The sequence below is a fragment of the Cervus canadensis genome, chromosome 1 (assembly GCF_019320065.1).
Source record: "Cervus canadensis isolate Bull #8, Minnesota chromosome 1, ASM1932006v1, whole genome shotgun sequence".
In the NCBI taxonomy this organism is placed as follows: domain Eukaryota; kingdom Metazoa; phylum Chordata; class Mammalia; order Artiodactyla; family Cervidae; genus Cervus; species Cervus canadensis.
The window spans coordinates 26,588,597-26,614,148 of record NC_057386.1 but is presented as its reverse complement, the minus strand read 5'-3'; the positions used below and the strand labels follow the sequence as shown (position 1 = coordinate 26,614,148).

Genomic DNA, 25,552 nt, shown 5'->3' with positions numbered 1-25,552 from the left:
CCACAATAAGCTATCACCTCACACCTGCAAGAAGGGCTATTATAAAAACACGAGAGACAACAAGAGCTGTCCAGGATGTGAAGAAAAGGAAACATTTGTACACTCTTGGTGGGAATGTAAATTGGTGCAGCCACTATGGAAACAACATGGAGGTTCCTTAAAAAATTATTAACAGAACTACCATATGATTCAGCAGTCCCACAACTAGGCACATACTTTAAGGAAACGAAATCACCACCTTGAAGAGACATTTGCACTCCTATTCATTGCAGCATTGTTTACAATAGCCAAGATATGGAAACAATTTTAAGTGTCCTTAACTACTTTCAATGAATGGATAAAAATGTGACACTCATATAAATATATATGAAAATATCATTCAGGGACTTCCCTGGTGGCCCAGTGGCTAAGACTCCATATTTCCAATGCAGGGGGTGTGGGTTCCATCCCTGGTCAGGGAACTAGATCCCATGTGCTGCAACCAAGGCCCAGTACAATCAAATAAATAAATAAAATAAATATTGGAAAAGAAAATATTATTCAGTCATGAGAAGGAAAGACATCCTGCCATTTGTAACAATGTGGATGGACCTCAAGGGTTTTACTCTGAGTAAAACAAGCCAGACAAAGATAAATACCATATGATATCCCTTATATGTGGAGGCTAAGAATGCCAAACTCATAGAAATAAAGACTAGCATACCATGGAGTACCAGTCAGCAACAGAAAGGAATGATCTACCGATATATGCTGACTGGAATGAATCCCTAGAGGAGAATGGATCAGTGGTGGCCAGAGTTAGGGTGGAGATAGTTTGACTGCAAGGGGACAGTTCTCCAACTAGATTGTGACAGTGGTTATGCAACCCTACGTATGTGATGAGGTTGTACACACATGCACATAAACAAGCACATGTAAGCTGGTGAAATCTGAACCAGCTTTCTGGCTGTGGTTATTGCACTGTGGTTATACAAGATGCCACCACTGAGGGAGACTGGGTGAAGAGTGCCTGCAAGCTCTCTGCTGGCTTTTCAACAGCTTCCTGTGATTCTAAAATTGTGGGCAGGTAACTGGAGGGCTGGAGGCCCTTCAGCCCTGAGAGCCAGGACTCCCTTCATGAGCCCAGGGCCTCCAAGCAGGGAAAGAACAAAAGGAGATGCCGAGCCCCAGAGACAGTCTTGTCTGGGGTCCCCAGTGGCCATTAGCCAGGCTTCAGGGCTCCCAGTGCTGGGCTCACCCCTGGGGCCGCCTCCCTCCCATATCTGACTGTGTGGGGTGGGGGTGGGGAGGTAGGTGTGTGTGCACCTACCTGGGAGGTGCTGGGGGCACCTGAAGGGGCACCATGTTCAGACACAATGTGAAGCCCCCAGGCCAGAGCAGAGGGCAGAACCCAGTGATGGGACCACAGAGACACTGGGCTGGGAGGCAGCATCACTGCTGAGGGCAGAAGACCCAGGGGAGATGGCCTGACAGGCAGATGGGTGGTGGAGACGGTCCTGGGGCAGGTTTTCTAGGGCCCAGGCCTATAGATGTCAACAGCCAACCCTCCGCAGCACAGAGCAGTGTCCCCAGGGCCCCAAGTCCAGGGGAGCACAAACAGCCCATGCAAGGCTGGGAGGGAGTGGGAAGGCTGGGCCAGGTGCCTGGCTGACTGGTTGCGGCACGCGACCGGGTGGGGGTTGTGGTTGGCGAGGTTTAATGGGCTTTGCTGTCCCCACGCTGGCAGCCTGCTTTCAGATGTGGTCCCCACACACCCCCGTCATTGGGGTCCCAAGCTCCAGGGACGCAGGGCAGATAGCTGGGCCTGACCCCAGCCCACAGCTGCCCTCTCGGGCCCTCCTCGCCCCAGGGCCTGGGGCGTGGCTCATCATTCAGGACCAGTCCTGGGGGGTGGGGGTGGGATGGGGTGGGGGGTTGTTCTCAGCAGGGAGCCGGGGCTGGGACTTAGAACTGGGTGCCTGCCCTGTCCACACCAGGCTCTGTGAGGGCCCCTGAGGCTGGGTCAGAGCGGCCCCGCCCCTGCCTCGGAGGCTCCCAGCCCAGCACCCCAACTCTACTTCCACAGCGGGTGAGCATCTGTGCATGCTTTCTGTCCCACCTGGGAAACTGGACACGATTGGGTTGGACCAGGATTACCAGCAGTGTGGGGGCGGGGTGTGTCAAGGCTATCGCCTTGCTGTGTGTCCTCAGGAGAACACTGTCCCTCTCTGGGCTGCAATGGCCCAGAAGCGCTTGGATTTTGAGCGGTTGAGAATTCGACCACCTAGGGCTGGTGGCGGAGGAAGAGACGCGCGCACACCCGCCAGACGTCGGTCCGTCCGGGGTGGGGTGAATGTTTCCGGCCCCGCCCCCGGCCGCACGTGACCGCAGGTGGCGGCAGCGGGGTGGGCGGGGCCGCACTTAGTCACCGCCGCCAGCGCCCGCGCCGCCCGCGCGCCCGGTAAGCGAACCCCGGCCCGCGCCCCCGACCCCCGACTCTCGGCCCCCGGGAGACCCGTCCGCTCACGCGCCGCCCCGAACCTCCTCCGCGCAGACCCCTAGGGTTGCCGATCGCGGCGCTGGGAGCTTTGGGGGCCCCTTCCCACCCCGGAAGCCCTGGGGATGCGGGGCGCCGCCGAGCAGGGCCAGAGGTCGTCGGAGAGCAGACTCTGAACCCTCCTTCTTGGGAACTTCTGGGGAGTCCCTTGCCGGCCCTAGTTCCTCCCAGAAGTCGCCAGGACCTCTGGCAGCTACAAAGATCCTCCGGGAGGAGGGCCCCCGCCCCCCGCAGGTACCGGCACTCGGACGGGAGGCTTGCGCCCCCGCCCCCCGCCCGCCCCTCCTCCGCGCGGCAGCCCCTCCCCGGCCCCGCCTGCACTCTGACCCGACCCTGCCGGCCCGCCCCTCCTGCAGGTCCCGGGGCAGAGGAGCGGCGGCGGCCGGAGGCCCCAGAGCGCTCAGCGCCCAGCCGGAGACGGCCCGGAGCTGCGGAGCTCGCGGCCGCCATGGCCTTCTCGCAGGTGCAGTGCCTGGACGACAGCCACGTCAACTGGCGCTCCAGCGAAGCCAAGCCCGAGTTCTTCTACAGCGAGGAGCAGCGGCTGGCGCTCGAGGCGCTGGCGGCCCGCGGCCGCGACGCCTTCTACGAGGTGCTGAAGCGCGAGAACATCCGCGACTTCCTCTCAGAGCTGGAGCTGCGGCGCATCTTGGAGACCATCGAGGTGTACGACCCCGGCTCTGAGGACCCCCGCGCCGGCGCGCAGCCCCGCGGGCCGGACGATGGTGAGGCGGCCAGCGCGGCCGGGGCCACCCCCACCGAGGCCGAACCGCTGCCCTCGCTGGAGTATTGGCCCCAGAAGTCGGACCGCTCCATCCCACAGCTAGACCTGGGCTGGCCTGACACCATCGCCTACCGCGGCGTGACCCGGGCCAGCGTCTACATGCAGCCCCCCATCGACGGGCAGGCCCACATCAAGGAGGTGGTGCGCAAGATGATCAGCCAGGCCCAGAAGGTGAGCCGGCTGGCCGGAGTCGCCAAAAGACGCAGCCGGGCAGGCCTGACCTGTCCCGGTGTCTCAGGCGCCCACACGCGCGCACTCAGCCCAGCCCGGGCTCTCGGCTGCCTGTTGGGCTACCTCCCTCCTGCCTTCGCCCGGATCCTCGGTTTCTCTGCAGAGCGATAGGGCATCTGGGTCCCCTGGCCGCTGACAGCAGGTTGCCCCATCTCAAAGGAACTTTGTGCATCGTTGGGGGGTGTTTCTGACTTCCCCAGACTTGGCGAGCAGGTTCCCCAGAAGAAGGTGCTTGGACGGGGTGGGGCAGGAAGGATCACTGGGCTTTCACTCACTGTCCCCAGGGATGGCTCTGAGAAGCAGGAGGTTCCTACGCACACGTGCCCCTGAGCCCTCTGGTGTTGCTTTTGTGGATGGTGGAGACAGTCTGGGGCCTGGGGTAGGCATGGAGACTGAGAAATAGCCTGAGTCTGGCTGAGGCTGGCCTGGAGATCCAAGTTCAACTGTGCCTTTTTCCTTGCTGTGCTGGGTGACTGAGAGCAAGTAGCTCTCCCTCTCTGAGCCTCTTCGTGAGCTTTGCAGTGGCAGAACCTTCCCAGGGTAGGAGGTGGGGACTGGCGATGGTGTGTTCCTGGGGGTGGAAGCAGAGCAAGTCCCAGTGAGGGTTGTCAGCCTGGATTGAAGGGACCTCAGGCGTTGTCTGGACCTCCCGCAGAGCGACCCCTGCCGAGCTGTGCCTTGTCCTGCTGTGGCTATCCATTCAGCTGACCCACTGACATAGCTTCTGAGAAGGGGTCTCTCCGCTGGCAGCCAGCCAGGCCCTTCCTGGATAGCCGTGACCACAAGCAGGGCATTCTCTTGCTTCCGTGGTTTCAAGACACATTCTGAGATGACTGATAAAGCCTGCCTCGCGAGCAGTGTTGAGGATTCAGAAGCCAGCTCTGGACTCAGTAGAGAGGAGTGAGTGGTCAGCAGTGGCTGTTCTGGCCTTGGCCTGGCGGGGCAAGGTATTTCTAGCTGAGTCGAACCCCTTCACTATTCTGGGCCTGCTCAAAACCCAGACAGTGGCCTTGGGGATCATCCTGCCTGATAGGGCCCAGGGGAGCTCTTGGGCAGAGAGACCAGAAGTGGGTCAGGCACTGACAAGATGGCCATGGCTTAAGTTTCCAGAAAGGTGGAGTCCCTGTTTCCCGAAGCGGCTGGCGGGGTTGGATAACCTGTGTTGGGAGGCCTGGCTCTTGGCCTGATCCCAGGCAGCTTTGGGGCTTTGGGTTTCTGCTCTGTGAAATGGAGGTGGCGGGGATGAAAGCCATGAGGATGGAGTTGGATGTTGGAGTGAGGAAGAGGTGGGGTGGAGGGACCATCACAGTTTTCAGGCTGAATAACCTGCTATGGCAGAGGGGGGTGCTGCTGGCATGGGTGCCAGGCTTGAGGTCATGGAACCCAGTCCCCTAGGAGTGCCTGTTGGATCCCATTACCCAGCCTCCACCCCCTTTTTAAAAATGGAGAAATTGAGACCCTGGTAGAGGGGGCTTGACCTGCTGTGCTGGGGCGCCTCTCCTCCCCACCAGAAGTAGGAAAGAGGTGAATCCCAGATCCCAGACTGCTCGGGAACAGCTGGAAAGTTTTATCTCCCCAAGATGGAAAGACAGATGGCCAGGTCCAGACAGGGGAGCCTGGGGCCAAGCTGAGCACCAGGGCCTCCTCCCTCCTCTCTCGTCTCTGTGTCTGGGGCTGAGACCCAGCCATCCCATGCAGCCCCATGCCCCCTGTAACTTTGTTCCCCACAAAACCCTCCAGGCTTATCAGCATCACCTGTATAAAGGGACAGAGCCAGGAGAAAGTCCCGCCCAGGCCTGCACCCTGGTCTGTGTGGTCCCAGTCGGTGCTGTCCTGCAGCCCCCAGCAGGTGGGCATTGGCCCTGCTTTCATCCCTCCCAGGGTAGGGGCTCACTGACCATGCTCATTCGGCATGGGCTCAACAGGAGGGGCCTCAGAGGCCAAGCGCCTCCTCTTTTGGCCAGGGACACCAAGACACAGAGGACGGGGGATTTGTTCACACCTGATGGGGAGCCTTGCTCCTGCTTTCCAGCCCGTGTCTTCCCTGCCACGTCCACCCCAGGACCCGCAGCCAACATAGTGTGTGGGGGGTGGAGGGGATGGCCCTGATAACCAGAGCTGCTGTTTACCGGGTGCCAGGCACTTTATAGTCTCGTGTAGTGTTATCTGCTCCATTTTCCAGATGTAGTCACTGAGGCCCAGCAGGTTAGTCCCTGCCAAGGTCACCTGGCTAGCTCTCGGGTGGAGAGTTGGGAAAGGGACCAGACTGGTGTTGTCCTCAGACTCTAGACAGGTCCCCTGCCTGTCCTGCCCTGGCCTTGGAAGACACAGTGACAGGCAGAGCAGGGAGGGGCCGCTCATCCAAGCTGCCTGGGACCCTCCCGGCTCCCTGCTCTGCCGCCTCCTGGCTCGCAGGGCAGGGCCGTGACGCCGGCGGGTGCTGACGGGTGCTGACAGGGCGCTTTGCCTGGGCCGCCTGCCTGGCCGCCAGGAGCCTGACCCGCCTTCTCTCTCCCCATGAATCACCTCTCTTTCCTTCACCCCTGAATCCTCCTCTTGCCCCAGCTCCAGTGCAGGGAGAACGACCCCTCTCCCCATCTGGGATGGAGACCCCACGGTCCAGCTGCCTGGACAAAATGCTGGCCCCCTGCCCACCTGGGCGCCTGGGCTGAGGCTGGTGGCGCTGAGTCAGGACAGCCCAGCCCACCGCCTCCTCAGCCCAGACTGTCGTCAGCACAGCGGGCCGACCCCGGGGCAGGGAAGTGACACAGCATACACTCAGCCTGTCTCGCCGGGAGCGGCCGTGTTCCCATCAGGGCCAGCACTGAGTCCTCTCCTTTCCCCAAGAGATGAGCGTGGAACTAATGGGCCACAGCACAGGAGCCACAAGTACTTGGTCAGGTCCCGGCTCTTCCTTCACCGCCTGTGACCCAGCACAAGCCCTGGTCAAGCCATCTGTGAAATGGGCAAGGCACTGGGGCCTTTTAAAGATCTCTCCCACTCTGCCCTCCTCTGGTACAAAGACTAGTGGGTCCAGGGTCTGACTCCACTGGCAGGTGGCCCTAAGCAGGCCCCAGAGGTGGAGGGTCATCTGCCTGCCCTTCTCCCAGCCCCTGGGAGCCAGGGATTTATCTGGGGAAAAACCTGCCATGGGGTTCTAACTGCATACCAGAGGCCGGGCCTGTAGCATCACGCCTGTATCATCACGCCTGGGCGGCTGCAGCCTCTGCAAAACGGGTGAGGCCGGGCTGGGTCGGGCTGGGGCTGGGGAGGGCCTGCCTTGGCCAGCAAAAGGGGAGATGCTCTAGCAGGTTGTTCATTCAGGGATGCCCCCCCCCCCACAGGACTTCTTCACCAGGGGCCCCGAGGGCAGGGCTGGATCATGTGTGGGTGAGGAATATGGGGGAGGCACAAAAGAGAGTAAGGGGTGAAGCCTAGACCCGAAACCAGATCTCATGCCCGCCAGGCCGGGGCCAGACCCAGAGATGTTAAGTTTCTTGCTTGGGGTCACACAGCAGGAAGGGATTGGAACCATGTTCCATGGTGCCCGAGTGACCCCACATCTTTTCTGTCTGGCCCCTGCCTTCCCACGCTGCCATCCTGGCTCACAGCTTGGCTCCAGGAGAATAAAAGAGCTTAATGAGGCATTTATTAAATGCCAGCTGTACCCCAGGTGCTGAGCGGGCACTTTGCCTGCCTGGATCCTCCCAGCTCCACAGCATAGGTGTGGTCCCCTCTGTGCAGATGAGGGGCTCGCAGAGGGCAAATGACCTGTCACCCAGCCAACATTGGAGGAGCCCTCCTAGGACCTAGCTCTGGGGGCTCTAAGCCCCCTTTTCCCTGGAGGAGCAGTGTCTTGGCTATTCTTTCTGAGCCCTGCCCCTCATGAGAGCCGTGGAGCCTCACTGCAGGCCCTCAGCTTGACTCAGGGCAGTAAAAGTATTTTCACGAGGCTCCTAGACTCTGGGTTCCCGCAGGAGCAGAAGTCTGACTGCCCCAAGGCCTGGTGAACACAAAGTGACGGGGAGCCAAGGCCCCTGAGGACCAGGAAGGGACTCTCGCTGTCCCCAAACGAGGTGGTACCCTCACAGCCCTGACACCCTGAGAGGCCTCGGGGTGGCCCAGTTGGCTGCTTCCAGGGGCAGCACCAGCCAGCCTCACGCAGTGGGTCTGGGGAGCACTTCCCAGCCCAGAGCCCCAGGTGGGGAACCATCTGATAATATAATCCCAGGTGTTGGCTCCTGTCTTCTCCAAAGGTTCCTACCCAGCAGCATTTGTGTCTTAATTGAGGTTGAGGAGAGTGAGGAGCAACTCTGCCAGGAAGGAGGGCTGGCACCTCTGGGCTGGGTGCACGCCAGGCTCCAGAGTGCCTGGGCAGGTCGGCCCACACTGGCCGCCCCTGCCCTCCCTCCACGACCCTGGGAGCCAGCGCCTGTCATCACTCCCAGGTCGCAGGTGATGACAGCTGAGGTTCAGAGGGGCCAGGGCTTGCTGAAGCTCCACCAGGATTTTTGTTTTTCCTAGTTGTGGCATGTGAACTCTTAGTTGGGGCATGTGGCATGTGGGGATCCAGTTCTCTGACCAGGGATTGAGCCCAGGCACCCTGCACTGGGAGGGCTGAATCTTAGCCACTGAACCACCTGTTAAGTCCAACACACCAGGGCCGTGAATGGCAGGACTGAGCTTCTGGTCTTGGGGGTCCAGCAGGCTTGCCCTGCAGCCAAGGGTCCTTCCCCTGGGCCCTCAGATGTGGGCTGGGTCAGGCCTCTCAGAGGCCCCCTTGCTGAATGACTTGGGCCTTAGGTTCTTTGTTTGTAAGATAGGGATTGGGCACTGGTCTTAATAAGGCAGTCATATCCATGAGGATGCTCAGTGCAGGGCTGGACTGCCCCCTACTGGGGCCACACCTCCCTCGTCCTGGCAGGCTCTGGCTGGTGGGCTGCACCAGCCTCCTTTGTGAGGTCCGGGTGATTCCCCCAGATTAAATGCCACATGGGGCGGTGGGAAGACAGTCTTCGGTATCGGGGTACCCATGCTTGAGCCCAGCTCTGCTGTCGGGCCACACTACCTGAGGTAACCGCTCCACCTCTCTGATCCTCTGTCCCTTCCTGCTCAGCGCCATGTGATGCCAGCACCTGGCCCAAAGGGGCTGTGAGATTTCCATGGGAAAAGCGTGGTGTCTGGCACGGATTCAGTAAATGCCAGGTCTCTTCCCTCAGCCCTGTCCTGATGGCCTTTCCCTGAGGGTGGTCTGGCTTGAGAAGTGGTGAGCCCCCCAACCCCCATCCTGGAGGAGTTCAAGCAGGGGTTGATGGAACACAGCAGAGAGGACACGGGCCTCCAGTGGCTCAGAAGCCTTGCCCTGTGGGACTGGCTCTGTGACCCCGGGAAAGTCCTTTCTAGGCCCCCTTAAGATGCTCCACGACCCCACCGTGTCTGTTGCTCGTAGATCCTGGAGAAGCTGAGCTCTTACATGTCTCAAATTGATGAACTTGAGATTCTCCGGTTTGAAAACCCGCAGCTTGTGCCGGCCTCAGTCTGGATCCCGCACCTGGAAGCTGGAGGCCCCTGGGGGTGGCAGCAAGAGGGAGGGGCGTGTCCTCTTGTCTTGTCCACCGGGCACAGCCCTGGTCACCTGACCCCACGCTCTGTGGCCTCTAGTCTCTGCAGCATTCCTGAGCTGTGGCCGATGTCTATCAGACTCAGGGCAGGGCCCATGCCACTGGGCTGGGTGGGACCTGCATGCGCTTCCTGACCCTGGCCCACTGTAGCCACTTGGCGTTTGGGTGGCCTGAGTCTCCTTTAATTGGCCTTAATGAGGCTTCTGTCTTAATGGTGCAGAAGGAAGGTGCCAGAGCTGGTGACTGGCAGAGGGGAGGGACCGCAGGTCTTCCAGTCCACTCCCCCATGACTGAGGAGGGAAGTGCTGTGCCATAGCCTCCCCCCCGACCCCCCACCCCCCCACACACACTGTAAAGTGTAGCAGAGCTGGGCGGCCCAGGCAGTGACTCTCTGGGCAGTGCTGATTGCCAGGGCTTTGTTTTAGGATCCAGGGTGGGCTCTGGGAGCCGGCGGGTGGAGTCACAGCTAGAATGGATGCAGGATCCCTTCTGGGAGAGGAGCCAGGAGCAGGAGACCTCTGTCACCAGCCAACTGTGTAACCCTGGGACGGTCACAGCACCCCTCCCGCCCCCCTCCCACCGCCAGGAAGAGACAGCGGTACGAGCGTCAGCAAGCTGGCCCTGGCTTGAGCTGGCATTGTCATCCTGTATGGAGACTTCCTCTCTGTCTGCCGGGGAGGCTGGGGCTCCCAGGAGGCCGCCTCCCCAGGCTTTGCAGGGCCTTTTAGCAGCAGGGTGGGGAGGGGAGAGACACCATGTTGCATTGTGGGAAACTGAGGCACAGTGGCTGGGTCTGCCCAGCCCTGCTGGTTGGGGCAGGTGGGGGCAGGTGCTCCGCACCCCAGTGAGCGAGGGCAGCCTTGGCTTCCCCCCGCCAGGCCTCAGCCCCTCCACCCGTGTAGGGCTGGTGACAGCCGCAGTGCAGGTTGACCAGAGTAAATTCAGCACTTGTGTCCCTGAAAAAGTCCTTACTTCATCTTTGGTTTTGAGAGCTGTTTTCACTGGGTGCGAAATTCCAGGTTAATGGTTTCTCCATTCAGTTGCCCCCATGTCCTCTGGTTTGCGTTGATTCTGAGACATCTGCTTTGTTCCTCACTGCCTGATGGTCTTTTCCCTTTTGGCTGCTTTTAAGGTTTTCTCTTTGTCACTGATTTTAAGTGATGTGATTGTCATGTGTCGTGGTGTGTTTTCTTCACGTGTCCTCTGCTTGGAATTCATCGAACTTCCTGGACTTGGGGATAAATGAAAAGTCTAGTGGAAGTGTTAGTTGATCAGTGGTGTCTAACTCTTTGCGACCCCGTGGATTGTAGCCCACCAGGCTCCTCTGTCCATGGAATTCTCCAGGCAAGAATAGCTAGAGTAGGTAACCATTCTTTTTCTCTGGGGGATCTTCCAGACCCAGGGATCGAACCCAGGTCCCTACACTGCAGGCAGATTCTTTACTGTCTGAGCCACCAGGGAAGTCCAGTGGTTTCCATCAAATGTGGAAATGTATGGCCTTTTATTTCAGATGTTTTTCTATCCTCCCTCCCCCACCCTCTGCCTCAGCACCTGCTGAATGAAACTCCACTTACACGTACTCTAGACCTTTGGAGTTGATCCACGTTCACTGACACTCTGGCCTTGGTTGTTCTGTCTTTTTTTTTTTTTCCTGTGTGTCATTTTGGATAATTTCTACTGATAGGTGTTCAGGCTCACTAATCTTTTCTTCTATAGGATCTAATCTTCTATTAGTCCCATCCATTGTATTTTTCATCTTAAATGCTGAAACTCATCTCTTGAGTTTCAATTTGGTATTTGTTTAAAAAAATCTTCTATGTCTCTAAGTAACTTTTTGAGCATATAGGATGAATTTATAACTGTTCACACTTCTTTGTCTGCCAGTTTTAACATTTGTATTCATTCTGGGTTCACTTTGATCGATTTTTTTTCTTCCTCTTGACGCTCATTGTTTTCCTGTTCCTTTGAATGCCTGGTAATTTTTGATTGGATACTAGACTTGAAAATTTTATGTTGCGGGAGTTGTGGTTTTTTTTTTTTTTTTTTTTTCCCTTTAAACAGTTTGGAGCTTTGTTCTGGGATGCAGTTCTTGGAAACAGTGTAACACTTTGAGGCTTGCTGTTAGCTTTATTAGGTAGGACCAAAGCAGATTTAGCCTACTGTAGGAGTTGGCTAACTATGGACCAAATCTGGCCTGCTGCCTGATTTTGTAAATAATGGAACGGAGATGTATACATTTGTTTATGAGTTGTCTGTGTCTATTTTCAGAGTTGAAGCAGCTGACAGAGACACATGGTTTGCAAAGCCTGAGACATTTGCTATCTGGCCTTTATAGAAAAACCTCATGGTCTCGGGTCCAGGGCGTGTTTGCCCATCATGTAGGTGGTATCCTTCTGGGGATCCTCTTGCAGGTCCTTAGAGCCTGTACTCTGCTGGGGGAACGTAAATGACTCCTGGTCCTGTGTGATTACCAGCCATTGTTCCAGCCGCTTCTTTCCAGCAGTTCTGTTCCAGTCTCGGTGGTTTCCTCCCAGGCGTGTGCAGCTCAGTCTCCAGTTGAATCCTCAAGAGGCAACTCTTTGGCATTTGCTCTGTGCAGCCTTCTCCTCTCCTCTGTCCTGAAAATCCTGGTTTCCAGGCTCTGAGCAAACTTCATCTCCTCAACTCCAGGAGCCCCCTGGACTCTGCTGTGACCTGGAGGTGGCTGGGGCAGTCCTGCAGCTGACCTCATTTGTCTCCCTTCTGCCCAGGGTCCCTGCACTTACTGTGCTGCCTTTTAGCCACGGCTTCATAGATTTTTCTGCCTGGTGTTTATTGCTAAGGCAGGTGGGTAAGTGCAGGCTCTGATATTCCCTTGTGGCTGGAAGTGGAATCCCAGGTCTTGAAGGCACTGTGCCTACTCTTAGGACAGTCTGCAGCAAGCCCCAAGTGTTCCTATGGGTTGCCCTCTGGTTGGCAGAAAAGGAAGCAGAATGGTGGGCAGTGATCTCCAGCCGGTCCACCCGAGGGTGCTGTGGGTCTGGAGGGCTGGGGTTGGTTCCGTCTGCTGAGCACAGCTTCTGGACCCTGAGTGGCACTTTGCCCACATTGGTTCACTTCACCTGCCAGTAGCCATGCAGGTGGATGCTGCCATCACCCCACGAGGAAACTAAGGCTCTTCCTGAGGTCACACAGCTCTCTGGGAGGACAGTCTAGAGCCCACGCTGCTATGGTCCTGTGTCCACCTGAGCCTTAGTGACAGACCCAGAGATCCAGACCCACCTCTTGCTTTTCCAGGTGGTGAAAGTGCCCAGTGAATGCTGGGGACTTGCCTGCCATGCATCGTGTCTCTGGTGACCTCTGGGCTCCAGGACAGGTGGGTGTGACTGTCTCCCCTTCCTCTGGGGAGCACTTTGAGGGGAGAGACCCCTGCTGGCTCCTTAAGCCTCTGCAGGCATCTCCGTGGTCTTGGAGTTGGGGGCAGGCAGGACCAGTACAGAGGGAAACTGCCCACTCAGTGCTGGGTCTCAGGATCAGGCCTTGGAGAGACGGTGTGCCACTCAATGGGTTGCTATGGCTTCTCCAGAAACACAGACGTGGGGGCTGCTCACAGTAGCCTTTGAATCAGGGTTTGAAGGATGGGAAGCTATTACCGGCGTGGAGGAGGAGGGGAAGGCGCCTGGTCAGGAGGATGTGGGGTGTGAAGGGAGGGGTCGTGGAGTCAGAGCCCCTGTGGCTTCTGGGCATCTGGGGAGAGATGCTCAGAGGCTGGGCTATAGTCTTCCAGCGGCGTGGAGACCCCGGGTTGCCTCACCACTGCCCCTTCTCCCCTGCCCTTCCCTGCCCACAGTGCACCTCTACCCCAAAAGGGGTTCTGTGGTCACAGGGGTGGGGTCTCACGAGCAGTGGCAGGGGTGCCAGAAGCCTCAGGCTGAGAGTCAGCCTGGCGAGCCAGGAGCCCCACGCTGGTAGCTAGAGGGAGGTGGGGCAGTGGTGGTCAGAGCTGCCTCTCAGAACCCGTGGATACAGCAAGAGGCTGCGGCCTGCCTGGACAGGCTATGTGGGGCACCCAGACCGGGCATAGGAACTTGGGGGTTGCTCTGCAGGCACAGCCTTGGGCATCATGCCCACCATCGTCCCCATTTCACAGAGGAGGAAACTGAGACCCAGAGAGGCTGCAGCTCACCCATCCTGGGTGGCAGGCTGGGGTCCAGAGCTCCATCTCTCTTTCTGCCAGGCCACCCGAGCAGGTCGTTAGGCAAGTGAGAGAGTGCCTCTGTGCCTCAGTGTCCTCATCTGTAGTATGGGGGCAATGACCCGTGCCTTGCAGCATGTCTAAAGACTGGACGAGGTACCGGTTGTCAGGCAGAAGTCGCTTCAGGCAGGGCACAGGGCCCCAGGTTCTCATCTAGAGTCTCTGGTCCCAGGGACGGGCACTCAGGTCTCCAGGCCTCTGAGAAACGTGGTGGCCCCCATGGACAAGCCTCAGACCCCACCCTCCCGAGCACCAACACCCCTCTCCAGCGCTGCTGGCACCTGTACAAGACCTCCTCTGACCCCTGGCACTGAGCCCAATATCTGGGACCCCACGGGCTCCACTGGGGAGAGAGGGGCAGGCCCCAGCAGACCCAGCCTGACAGCAGGCGGCCTAGACCGGGCACCTGCCTGCCCGGGTGTCATGGGGAAGGCACATGTGGGGTGGGTCCTGCTGGGCCATGTCCCCCAGCCCGGGCCCAGGGCACGTCCCCATCTGGCACGGTTGGCAGAGCCTGGACCTGGGCCTACTCCGGGAGCAGCGTGTCAGCGGAGCCCTCCCCAGGCTGGCACATGAGGCCGTGCCTGCAGAAGGGCTGGAGTCACCGTGGGGTAGGGGTGGGGGTGTCCAGGCGAGAGGGTCCCTGCTGCCACCCCCTACCCCACCCTGGGTCCCATCACCCTCGACGGGTGGAGCCCAAGGGTGTGCTGAGCCCACCAGCTCTGATGCCGTGTCCCATCTGTCCTCTTGTCCACCCCCTCAAGCAGTCTCTGGCCTTTGCACACGTCCAGGGACGGGGTGCTCACTTCCTCTCAAGACCCCAGCCTATTTGGGGTCAGAAGGCATGTCCCTCAGCTGGTGCTGCCACTGCCCCGTGGCCTCCCAGCCCTGCACAGACTGTGTTTGCTTTCCAGCCCTGCCTGAAACACCCCTGAGGGACTCAGATGGCGAGCTGTGGTCCCCCAGGAGCCCTGGCTGGGCCCATGTGAGGAGGCTGCATGTCTGTTCAGAGAGGGCAGGGCTGGGAGGGGCCCCCAGAAGTACTGGCTCTGGTGCAGACGTGTGACCAGCGTCAGCAGGGGCCCAGGGCCCGGGAGGAGCCCTGCTGGGCCTGCAGGGGACGCATGAGCTCACAAGAGTGTGCGGGCACGTCTCCAGCAGGCCCTGGGCCACCTGCCAGGTCACCCTCCTGGCAGGGGTGGGGGAACCCTGGCTCCCCTGGGCCTGGGTGGTTTGAGCCTGTCTGTGCCCAGCTCACTGTGCGGCCTAGCAAACAACCCTGCCTGCCTTTCGATGGAAGACTCTTCCAGGGGGCTGTCAGATCCAGGGTGGAGTCGTGGCACTGGCCTTAGTGGGTGGGAGGGCTCAGCAGCATTGGGCTCTGGTCTGCTGTGTTCCCCTTGCTGCTCAGTGGGGCGGGGAGGGCAAAGGAGAGAGACTGAGTGCCAGAGCCTGCTGGCCCCTGAGCCCTGCCAGGCCCGGCACCTGCTGACCACCCCACTCCCTGGCCCTGCACTGCCAGGGCCCCTGCACGTCAGGCCTGGGTGTGTCTCGGCTGGACTGGGCTGGGTGCACTCTGACCTCTTGGTCCCACCCAGAGCCAGTCCCGAGGCTGAGGTCTGCTGCTGTGGCACAGATGTGGTCAGAGGACAGGAAGAGCACACATACTCTGGACTCTCTCCAAACCAGACAAGAGGTGGTGGTGAGGGAGCCTGTCCGGGGACCGATGACTGGTGGGCGGCCGCAGCCCCCGCCTTCCTCCCTGGTGCTGACACATCTGGCTCATCTCAGCTTCCCAGGTTGGCGGGCAGAAGGCGTGGCATGGCCTGCCTGCCTTGGGAAATCAGCCCAGGACGGGAAACAGGACCGAGCTCTGAGCCAGGTTTGGGGGGGCTGCCGGGGCTTCAACCTCAGCACTTGCCCCCTTCCCACTGTGGGACCTTGAGTCAGCTCCTCTGGGCTCTTCAGCACCTTCCCCTTCCCTCCACATTCCTCACCTCCCAGTCACTGGGCTTGGTTTTCTGCGGTCTTGTGTTCTGGAAAAGGCAGGCCTGTGGACTGGGCCTGCCTCCATCCCCTGCTGTCCAGAGAGTCCAGCCTGTGCCACCCACTAGGCATCTCGCACCCTGAGTGTCGGTCCTACACCTACAGCCTCAGGGCCAGGAGAGCCAAGGCTGCAGGGAGCAGAGCCAGAGTGGGCAGGTGTGGGAGAGGGTGGAGGGCATGGAGGCACCTGTCCTCCTGGCTATGTGGCCTGATTGTCTCCCTTCCTGTTCACAGGTGATTGCTGTGGTCATGGACATGTTCACCGACGTGGACATCTTCAAGGACCTGCTGGATGCTGGCTTCAAGAGGAAGGTGGCCGTGTACATCATTGTGGACGAGAGCAACGTCAAGTACTTCCTACATATGTGTGAGCGGGCCCGCATGCATCTGGGACACCTCAAGGTGAGCTAGCCAGTCTTTCAGTTCGTTGACAAATTCTTGGAGCACCTGCCATGTGGGTTGGGGCCGAGCATGTAGAGTTTTGTGTCTAGGGCCGCCCACCAAGTGGTCACGTGGCCTCTGCTTCAGTGCCCTGGGGACAGGACACTACCTGCCACCAGGTGTCAAAGCCCACGTGAGGTGCTCCTTCACCAGTGTCTCAAAGCAGCCCATGCCACAGTGGTTGTCTGTCTGCTTGCTCACCTCCAGTGACAGGGTGCTCACCCCTCGGCTCTGGCAGCTCACACCCCAGCTGTAGAGCTTCAACTCAGGAAGTCCTAAGCCCAAGTCTGTCTCCACATCACATCCACCCATAGTCTTTAAGACCCAACAGAGGAAGCTTCCTTGGGTTGAGGTCAGGGAGGGCTTCCTTGGAGGCTGCAGAGTTGAAACTGGCTTGAGGAGCCAGTGGAATAGAAAGGGCCTTCCAGGGAGTGACACCAGAGATGGAGGCGGAATTCTCAGGTTGGGCCTGGGTTCCCAGCACTGCTTTGCTGTGTGTGGCCTGGAGCACGTGACCTCCCCTCTCTGGACTCCAGGATCTCAGTGGTCCTATGGAGGGGTCGATGGCCCCTGTGGCCGGGCTCTTCTACTCAGACACCCTGGCATCTGGTGCCTTACTTGGGGCCTTCCTGGTGATTCAGACCATAAAGAATTTGCCTGCAATGTGGGACACCCGGGTTCAATCCCTGGGTCAGGAAGATCCCCTGGAGAAGGGAATGGCAACCCACTCCAGTATTTTTCCTTGGAGAATCCCATGGACAGAGGAGCCTGGCAGGTTACAGTCCATGGGGTCACAAGAGTCAGACATCACTTAGCGATGAACACTTTGGGGGTGGAGGGAGCCATTGTTTGGCACCTGTGTGCAGCTCACTCCCCAGGGTATAGACCAATGACAGCGGATACTGTCACAGCCCTCATCCTGGGCCCTCGATATGGTTACTAGGCCCCCCGCTCGGCAGCCGGCAGGAGGGGTGGCCGTTCCACGTTACCGATCGGGGATGTAGGGACTGCCAGGTGTCACCCCTGCCAGTGAGCAAGGCATAGGCGCAGGGCCAGCACGAGCCCTCTGGCTGAGCATAGCATCCGATGGGTCAGAACGCCTTGGGCAATGCCAGCCCGCTTAACAAGGGGCTGGGCTCCAGCGCCCATAATTAGTCGGCTTTGTCCAGTGACCCCGGTCCCAGCTGAGTCCTTTCAAGTGGGTGTGAGCTCTCCGGGCAGTGCGAGTCTCTGGCTGTTGGGACATTTTTATGTGGTCTCGCTGGTGGGTTGGCCCGCTGTGCTGCCCGCCGTGTAATTAGCACCAAGAGCCAACTCCCGGGGCGGACAGCTCAGGCTGGGAGGACCAGAGTGTGGAGGAGGTGGCTTCTGAAAGGTGACCACAGGGGCCTTGTCCTGTGGGCAGCAGATCACAGAGCCTCGTCCAGCCCACTCCCGTGCTCAGAGGCCAACCGGCCCCCTCCTGCTGCACCCCTGCCCCGTGTGTTCAGGGACCCTGAACACATCACAGCTGTCTACCCTCTGAGTACCCCACCTCCACATACAGATGAAGAAAGGGGGAGGAGGCTAGTCTGTGCAGAGGCTCCAGTGCCCCTGCTCTTTCAGCAGGGAAACCCTAGACGTAGGTTCCTGGAAGTGTCTGGAGCTCCCGGAAGTGGGCAAGTGGGGCAGGCCATCCAGACCAGGCTTCCCAGGATGCTCAGAGAAACTGAGGCCAGAGGGAGCCTGTGACTTGCCCAGAGGCGTTCCACCAAGTTGGAGCTGACCTTAAAAGCCAGTGATGGGAGGTCGGCGCAGATGGGGCCACACGCCCTTGGTGCCCAGCGTCCTGGACTGAGGCTGTACCTGACAGTGGGGTCACCCTGGTTTTGGCCATGCGGGCTTCCTGGCTGCTGACCTCCTGGCGCGGGGCCCACCTTCCTGAGCCTCCAGGGCTCCGTGGCCACCAGGACGCCTCATTGGGTGGTTTGAGGGTGAAAGCAGATGGATGATGGCTCTGAAGGTGCTCTGAGCAACGGGGAAGCACATGGCTGCGGCAGCAACAGGAGTTACAAACCCCAGGCCCTGGGCCGAGGGCAGGAGGCTGGGAATGAGGCTCCAGCCCGGAGCATGGCCCAGTCTGCCCCACTCACCCGTCCCTGCTCTGCAGAAGGTGGCGGGTCCACAGGATGACACACTCGGGAGCTAGACGCCGTGGGTCGACCGGGTATTTTCACTGGAAGGAATGTGTGACCCTGGCCGCCTCGTTCTCACCTCTGAGTCCACCCCCTCCCAGCCCGGGCAGGTAGCCAGAGGCTCCTGTGGGCCCAGCCCTGGCCCAGTGTCACCTTGTCGAGAGCCTGCCTCCCTGCCTGCAGGCTGGCTGGGCCCAGACCTGTCCCAGGAGCACTTCCTTTGCCGGTAATCCCAGGGCCCGCCCTCGGGCCTGCCGCCCCTGCCCAACTCTGCAGTGACCTGCCCTCCGGTCATGGGACCCAGGGTGCAGGTTGTCCCTGCTAGGGTCATACTCACGACCACGGTGGTGCTGGGCGCCAATCTGGGGGCAACACCAGGAGCCAGGCCTGGGCCGCAGCTCTGCCCTCAGCACTGTAACCTTGGGCAGAGACACTGAGGTCTCTGGGCCTCAGTCTTTTTGTCTGAAAATTGGGAATGTTGTCACTTATTTGGCAGGGCTTCCATGAAGAGCTGGGTAGGCCTATGGGGGCAGGGCACTGGGGTAGCCGTGGGCCCAGCTCTGGTGTGAGTGCCATGGGGCTCCCTGCGCCCCTCTAAGCTGTGGTCTGGCTGGTGATCCCTCACGTCTCCCTCTCAGGGAAGCCCCCCAGCCGAACTCCTGAGCTGACAACACAGTCTGAAAACAGCTGCAGTATTGCTTGGACTCAGCCCACTCCTGGGAGGCGGGAGGGTTGGCCCCAGCCCCTCCCCAGCCTGAGGCTCCCAGCTGTCCCCAGACCCGCACCTGCCGGCTCAGCTGGGCCCTGACTCCCAGGCCCAGGGAACGTGGGCACAAGTGCCCATGCTACACATGGCAACAGGCCTTGAGAAGATGACCCCAGCCCCAGGGCTGGGCACATCTGGGGTGACTCGGTGCTGAGGGGTACCCGGGCCAGGGAGCCAGGCCTCGAGGTCACCACTGAGGATGGCACCAGAGCTGTGAGATGCCTGGCTGCTTGGAAAAGCTAGCTGGCTTTGTGCAGCTGAACTGGAAAAACCAGCAGCTGCCCGGGCAAAGGCTGGACCCATTTCTGAGGAACAAAGGAATCCCAGGCAGGATGGCCATGGGAAGGTGCCGGGTGAGGATGTATGGATTCCAGCTCCTCCTGGACAGGCTGGTCCCCGCCCCCTTCTGGTACTTGGGCCTCCCCTTCTCCTGACCTGCCTTCTTGGACCCTGGCCTGGCTCTGCCAGGCTCTGCAGTGGACTCAGGGCACTTTTTGCTGGCTGTAACCTGGAGGGCACTGCGGTACCTGCATCTTGCAGGTGGCAGCCAGGGGTGCTGCTCAGCGATCTCAGGACAGCCCCCAACAGAGAACCGCCTGGCCCAGAATGTCACAAAGCCAATCGGCTTGGCCCCAGGGAGGAGCCAGAAGCGCCCCACCCCTGCTCTGTCCACTGCCCCCAAGGGTGCGTCCCATCCCAGCTTCCCTATTCCTGGGGGACGCCAGGGGGAGTGTTGGTGCCCCCTGCCCCATAAAACAGACCCTTTAGAAGAAGGCACACAGGACACAGCTGTCTGTCCCCAACCTGGCCTGAACTTGCTGTCACCCGTCAGGCCTGCTCCGAGTGGTCTCTGGACCTCCCCATGCCTCCTCCGACCCAGAAGGTACCAGCAGGGCCTGGAGGGTGAAAGAGCTGCCAGGGTGCAGGTGCGGCTGTCCTCAGTCTCTGGGGGCTGGACCCCGTCCACTGGGAGGCCTTGGGCAAATCAGTCTGCTCCCTGAGCCACCTGACCGCTGCATATGGCCAAGCATCCCGGCCTCCCTGGGCCCGAGTCCACACCGTTCCAGATGTTTTCCACTCCTCTGTGTCCCTCCCTTCTGCTCTCTTGAGTGGAAGGGAGAGAGCAGGGAGATGCTACTCCCATCGCGCTGCATGACACAGCCCCCATTGTCCCCTCCAGTTTAGGGAGCAGCCGCTGAGCACCTAGCCCCTCCCCCGATGCACTCAATCTTCCCAGCAGCCCTGAAGCAGGGGGTGGACAGGCCTGTTTCACAGATGAGAACACTGAGGTAGGGGGAGGCCAGCTTGCATTCCCTTCGCACCAGGACTGGGCTGTGTTTGACCAGAGCTCAAGAGTGACCCACTTGCTCAGGGAGGGGGTGTCTGGGCTGGTCCCCCCACCTTCCACCAGCCCCATGTGTACACAGGAGACTCCATGGAGCCCTTGTGCCCAGCACACCCTGCCCCGTCCATCCACCCTTGGGGTGGTGGCACCCTGGGAGTGGATGAAGCTCTGCCCAGCCATCACTGCCCCAGCACGTATCAGGAAACAGGCTCCCAAGGATCCGGGGATCACCCAGGGCCAGGGCAACCCATTTGTGTCCCCCGCCTGCTGTGTGCTCTGCTGGGAACATCCCAGGCTCGGAGACAACGCAGCTTTGTGGATCCTCCACCTCTGCTCACCCGAGCCCTGGCTCCTGAGACGTTACCTCATCTGGGCCCAGCCCCACGGGGTGGGACCAGACCCATCCCCACCCAGCACCAAACAGCCAGTCGCTGCCATGGGGGGAGCCACCCCCTGCCTGCTGCTGGGCCCCAGGGCTGGACAGGCCTGGAGTGGTTGGCCAGGCCCCCATCACGCAGTCAGGGAATCTAAGGCCCAGAGAGGGCCAGAGAGTCACTTAGAGTCACACAGAGCATCGGGCAAAGCTGAGGCCTGCCTCCCCCACGGATTGAGTCACTCTGAGCTGTAGACGGTGACCTTCTGAGCCCTTCATGGGACAAGCTTTGGGGAGGGTGGGGGCAGATACTGGTGGGAGGGGAGTCCTGGCTGGGGGCCGTCCTTGAAGGCTGAGGAGAAGCTGCGGCCTGACTGCACCAGGAACCCACAGAAGCTGTGGAGCAGGGCTGCGGTCAGGCACAGGTGACAGGGGAAGGCCTCACACCGCCTCCAGGAGCTTTGTTCAGACTTCTGGTCCCCGAGCCTGTTTCATGTTTGGTACAAAGTCACGGACACTAATTGTCCTGGGTCGCAGCCAGCTTCCTGCTGAGCTGGCTGTGTGCAGACAAGCAGTGGGGGAAGCCAGCCTGGGAGCAGAGGTTTATCTGCCTTCTGAGCTGGGCCGCACAGCCAGGCGGGCATCCCTGGAAACTGCCCCCTCAACCTTTGGGGGTCCTACCCTGGGGCACCCCAGGCAAGGGGTCTGTGACCCATCACAGAAGGGACAGACGTGGAGTACCCAGGGCCGAGGGCAGGAGTGGAGACAGCCTCCAGTTCTTTCGTCCAGCCAGACTCAGGCCCACCTCTCTCAGGCACAGAACCCCACCCCCAGTGTCAGCCTTTGCGACCTGTGAATGTATGCATTCTTCCTGGATGGCTCCCCCACCCCCCATTGTTCCCTGCTCACGTTCCTCCTTGGCTCCCTACTGCCCCATAGGGTCTTTCATCAACATCTGGCTGGGCCCACTCTGCAGGCTCCATAGCCCACCCTTCTCCCCCAAAGTCCTCCTGGTTCTCAGTCAGGCCTTTGTCGTCCTGAGTCTGGGGTGCCGCACCCTCTGCCCACCCTGACCAGCACTTCCTCATCTATCACACGTCAGCCTGGATGCCAGCCTTCCCAGGAGGCTGCCCACAGCCGAGGTCATTACCTATCTGCTCCCCTGTCTCCAGTGTGGGGTCGTTGTCACGGTCACCCCTTTGTGGGCTGGGGACCTCGGTAGGGATCAGTGAATGACTTAGTATGTGAGGGTGACAGATGGGGGTGTTGCAGAAGGTGTGACAGGCCAGCACCCCCGGTGGGCACAGGGGCCCCCGGAGGTAATAAGAACCCTGTCACTGGGGCACACAAAGGATTTCAGGCTCAGGTTCTCTGGGGCTTGTGTTAGAAATGGAGTTCCTGAGCTCAGTCCTCCAGAGTGGGAGCTAGGGCAGTCGTGAGCTGGGCGATGCTTGCACCCCCTGAGCCTGTCTGCCTCTTGCCCTGAGGTTTCACATCAGGGTGCCCTCAGGTGTCCTCTCAACCCCCAGGTCTCAGCCAGGCCTGCCCTGCCCACCTTGGGGTCCCCCCACCACTGGGCTTTCATGCCTGCCCCTCCCTCCAAACAGGAAGCTCTCCTGACGGGAGGGGAGCCTGTCCCCAGATCCCAGCACATCCACAGACTTGCAGAGAGGGAGGGCTCTGATGCCCAGAGAAAGGCAGGAGGAATCTAGCCTTGACAGGGGGCTGGGCTGGACCAGGTCTGCCTCTGACGCTTGGGAGATCCTCTACTCCCTCTGGGTCTTGGCTCCCCTTCCGTGGTCTCTTGGGACCTCTCTGACCGGCTCCTGAGCTGACCATGCTGGACCAGCAAGGGGGGATATGGCCATTTCCTGAACCGTCCTGGGAACCAGGCAGGGGGTTGGCTCTGCGGGAAGAGGGGGAGGTTGCCAGGATCCCTGCCTGCAGGGCTCAGGGAACAGGGACACCGTGGTGACGGGGAGATGGGGGTGGGGGGGGATGGTGGGCACGGTGGTCACCCATGCTGGGAAGGCCACAGATCTGTTCAAGTGCAGTACCCAGGTCCCTCAGGGCAGCCCCATACCCCACTGCACAGCCCCCAGCCATCTGCTGGACCTGCCTGAAACGTGTCCACCTCCCCCTCCTGCTGGAGACCTGCAGTAGCATTCCCCAGGCTGGACCCGCCTCCCCTACCCACCTTGGCCAGGTCCCACACATGCACTACCCCATTCTCTAGGCCCTCCCTCTGTCTTATCCTTCCTGTCCACGCTCGCCTGGATCCCTCCCCAGGCCCAGGTAGGGTGCTCAGTGCAGGGTCATGTAATTCCGTCTCCTGTCTCCAACCCAGAATCTCAGGGTGCGGAGCAGTGGAGGAACCGAGTTCTTCACGCGGTCGGCCACCAAGTTCAAGGGCGCCTTGGCCCAGAAGTTCATGTTCGTGGACGGCGACCGGGCCATCTGTGGCTCCTACAGGTGACTCTGGCTTTCTGGTGGGTGGGGGAGAGGCGGCTCCGGTTCCCAGCTGGTTTCTGCCCTTAATTCTGCCTATGACACCCCGGTTATTCTGGTTCACTGGTCCCCAAACTGCTGAGGTGTGAGTGGTGCTGGGCCCGCCTGCACGCCACCTGCCCGTCTCAGAAGCAGGCAGAGTGACGCTTTCCTCCGCCAGACTGTTGTTCCAGCCTCAAGGTGTCAGCAGCCCGGAGGTGGAGTGTGAGCAGGGCTCACAGGGCGGTCACTCTAAGAGCCGTCAAGGGTGGGGGCAGGATGAGGCTGGCGGGGCCCAGCTCGACTAGGTCCATTAAGCAGGGGCAGGGGGCTGGGTGGGGGGTGCCCATGGCTACACAGGGTGGGCGAGCAGATACTGATGGTGGCACAAGTCACTGTGCTGGACACCACACCCTGTCCAGGCTGCACCCTCAGGAAGGGCTTGGTGCATGGGGCTGCCTGAGGCCCCGCGCCAGGCCTGACCCTGGGGCTCCAGCCCGCCCCTGCCTCTGCTCCCTTCTCCCAAAACCCTCCTGTGGCTGCAGTCTGATGGACACTGGCCTCTGGGTGCACTGGGGCAGGGGAGACCCCACACCTGACCAGGCTGCCTCCCTGTGTTGCAGCTTCACGTGGTCGGCCGCCAGGACGGATCGGAATGTGATCTCCGTGCTGTCGGGCCAGGTGGTGGAGATGTTCGACCGGCAGTTCCAGGAGCTGTACCTCATGTCACACAGCGTCAGCCTCAAGGACATCCCCATGGAGAAGGAGCCTGAGCCTGAACCCATTGTGCTGCCCCCCTCGGTCCCGCTGGTGCCCTCGGGCACCGTGGCCAAGAAGCTCGTCAACCCCAAGTACGCATTGGTCAAGGCCAAGAGCGCCGACGAGATCGCCAAGTCATCGTCCGAGAAGCAGGACACTACGAAGCCTGCGGGGGTGCAGGGCGCGGCCCTTGCTGAGCGCCCGGGAGACCTCCCCGAGCCTCCCCTGCCCGTGCACCCAGGGCTGCTCAACCTGGAGCGGGCCAACATGTTCGACTACCTGCCCACGTGGGTGGAGCCCGACCCCGAGCCCGGCAGCGACATCCTGGGATACATCAACATTATCGACCCCAACATCTGGAACCCCCAGCCCAGTCAGATGAACCGTATCAAGATCCGAGACACGTCCCAGGCGGGGACTCAGCTGTGGAGGCAGAGCCAGGACCCCGGCCCCACCCTCCAGTCCAGCGCCTCACCAGACAGCATCCCTGCCGAGAACAGCCTCCCCCAGGGGGACGCCCAGCCACGGCCGCCTGTGCCCAAGCCCCGGACGGTCCCAGTGGCAGATGTGCTCGCTCAGGAGGGTGGTGGTGCTGGCTGGGCCCTGGAGACTCCAGGGCAGGAATCACCCCACAACGGGACAGACCACGGGCTGCCCAGGACGGCGGGCCCAGGCCATGCCACGCTTCAGCGGCAACTACCTGTGACCCCGGATGACCCCGATGGTGGGGGGCAGGTGGTCCCCAACGGGCTGGACGGGGAGGAGGAGGAAGACGACGATGACTACGTGACCCTGAGTGACCAGGACAGCCTCTCGGGCAGCTCTGACCACGGCCCTGGCCCCCGGCGGGCCTCACTGGCCTCCTCCTCCGTGTCAGACGAGTATTTTGAGGTGACGGATCGCTCGGCCTGTCTCCGGAGGCGCCACTCGGAGCAGGTAGCCAACGGGCCGGCCCAGCCCCCCCGCCGACAGCTGAGCGCCCCCCACATGACCCGTGGGACCTTCGGCGGAGCCCTGAGTGGCTCCTCATGGGCCCAGGGTCAGGAGAGAGAAGAGGCGGGCACCCAGAGGAGAATGCAGGCTGCACGCCCTGTGGACCAGGAGACACAGGTGGGTCGGGGTCCTGGGAGCCCCAGCCCCAGGACTGAGCACCCACAGGTGCCACCTGCTGGGCATCCCTGGTGCTGATGGCTTTCTGTGTTATGGGGAAATCTCATGGTGGTGGGGTGGTAGCAACCAGGCAGGGCTCACATGCTGCAGGTCACTACCCAGTGTCTCACAGAAGCAGCCTGAGCCAGGGACCAGGAGCCAGAAGAAGACACATGTAGCACACCCAGAGGTGACAAGTGTGCAAGGTCACACGGGTGGTCTACTCCCGAGTTTGTGATGAGGGGATGGCGGTGCACAGAGGTGTTCCTTCACACCCGGAGGTCACACAGCAGTAGGTGGCCTTTGCCCGGACCTCATATCCAGCTACCTCCGTGTGGATCCCTTTGACTGTGGCCCGGGGACCATGTCCCTCCCTGCTTCTCCAGGCCAGGAAACAGCTTGCCTGTCCTTGGCCTCTCCTCCTGGCGCCCTCCACATCCTGCAACCCCGCCCCCGGAGCGTGTCCTACCTGGAAACAGCACGCGGCTGATCATGCCCGGCATGACGATCAGGCCCATGGGCAACATCTTGAGATAGCTGGCCAGGATGGAGCCCCCCTTGGCGTGGTTCAGGTCCCGGGCGGACAGTGACCGCTGCACGATGACC

The 25,552-nt window shown here is 60.5% G+C and overlaps 2 protein-coding genes across 3 annotated transcripts in view; one reads left to right on the top strand and one right to left on the bottom strand.

Moving 5' to 3' along the window:
- SLC5A10 (solute carrier family 5 member 10) overlaps positions 1-25,552 on the bottom strand; it is a 54,577-nt gene that overhangs the window by 12,273 nt on the left and 16,752 nt on the right. The window contains exon 9 of the mRNA XM_043472909.1: positions 25,416-25,551. Within this exon, the coding sequence (XP_043328844.1) occupies positions 25,416-25,551 (136 nt within the window). The remainder of the gene's footprint in view (positions 1-25,415; position 25,552) is intronic.
- Positions 2,162-25,552, top strand: part of FAM83G (family with sequence similarity 83 member G) — a 28,852-nt gene continuing 5,461 nt past the window's right edge. Inside the window, exons 1-5 of one of the 2 annotated variants that reach the window (XM_043472892.1) lie at positions 2,162-2,440; positions 2,893-3,491; positions 15,687-15,854; positions 22,899-23,023; positions 23,662-24,907. In XM_043472892.1, the coding sequence (XP_043328827.1) occupies positions 2,985-3,491; positions 15,687-15,854; positions 22,899-23,023; positions 23,662-24,907 (2,046 nt within the window). In that variant the 5' untranslated portion in view covers positions 2,162-2,440; positions 2,893-2,984. Of the gene's footprint in view, positions 2,441-2,892; positions 3,492-12,448; positions 12,528-15,686; positions 15,855-22,898; positions 23,024-23,661; positions 24,908-25,552 lie in introns of those variants that run through there. The other variant, XM_043472900.1, reaches the window with a different exon arrangement.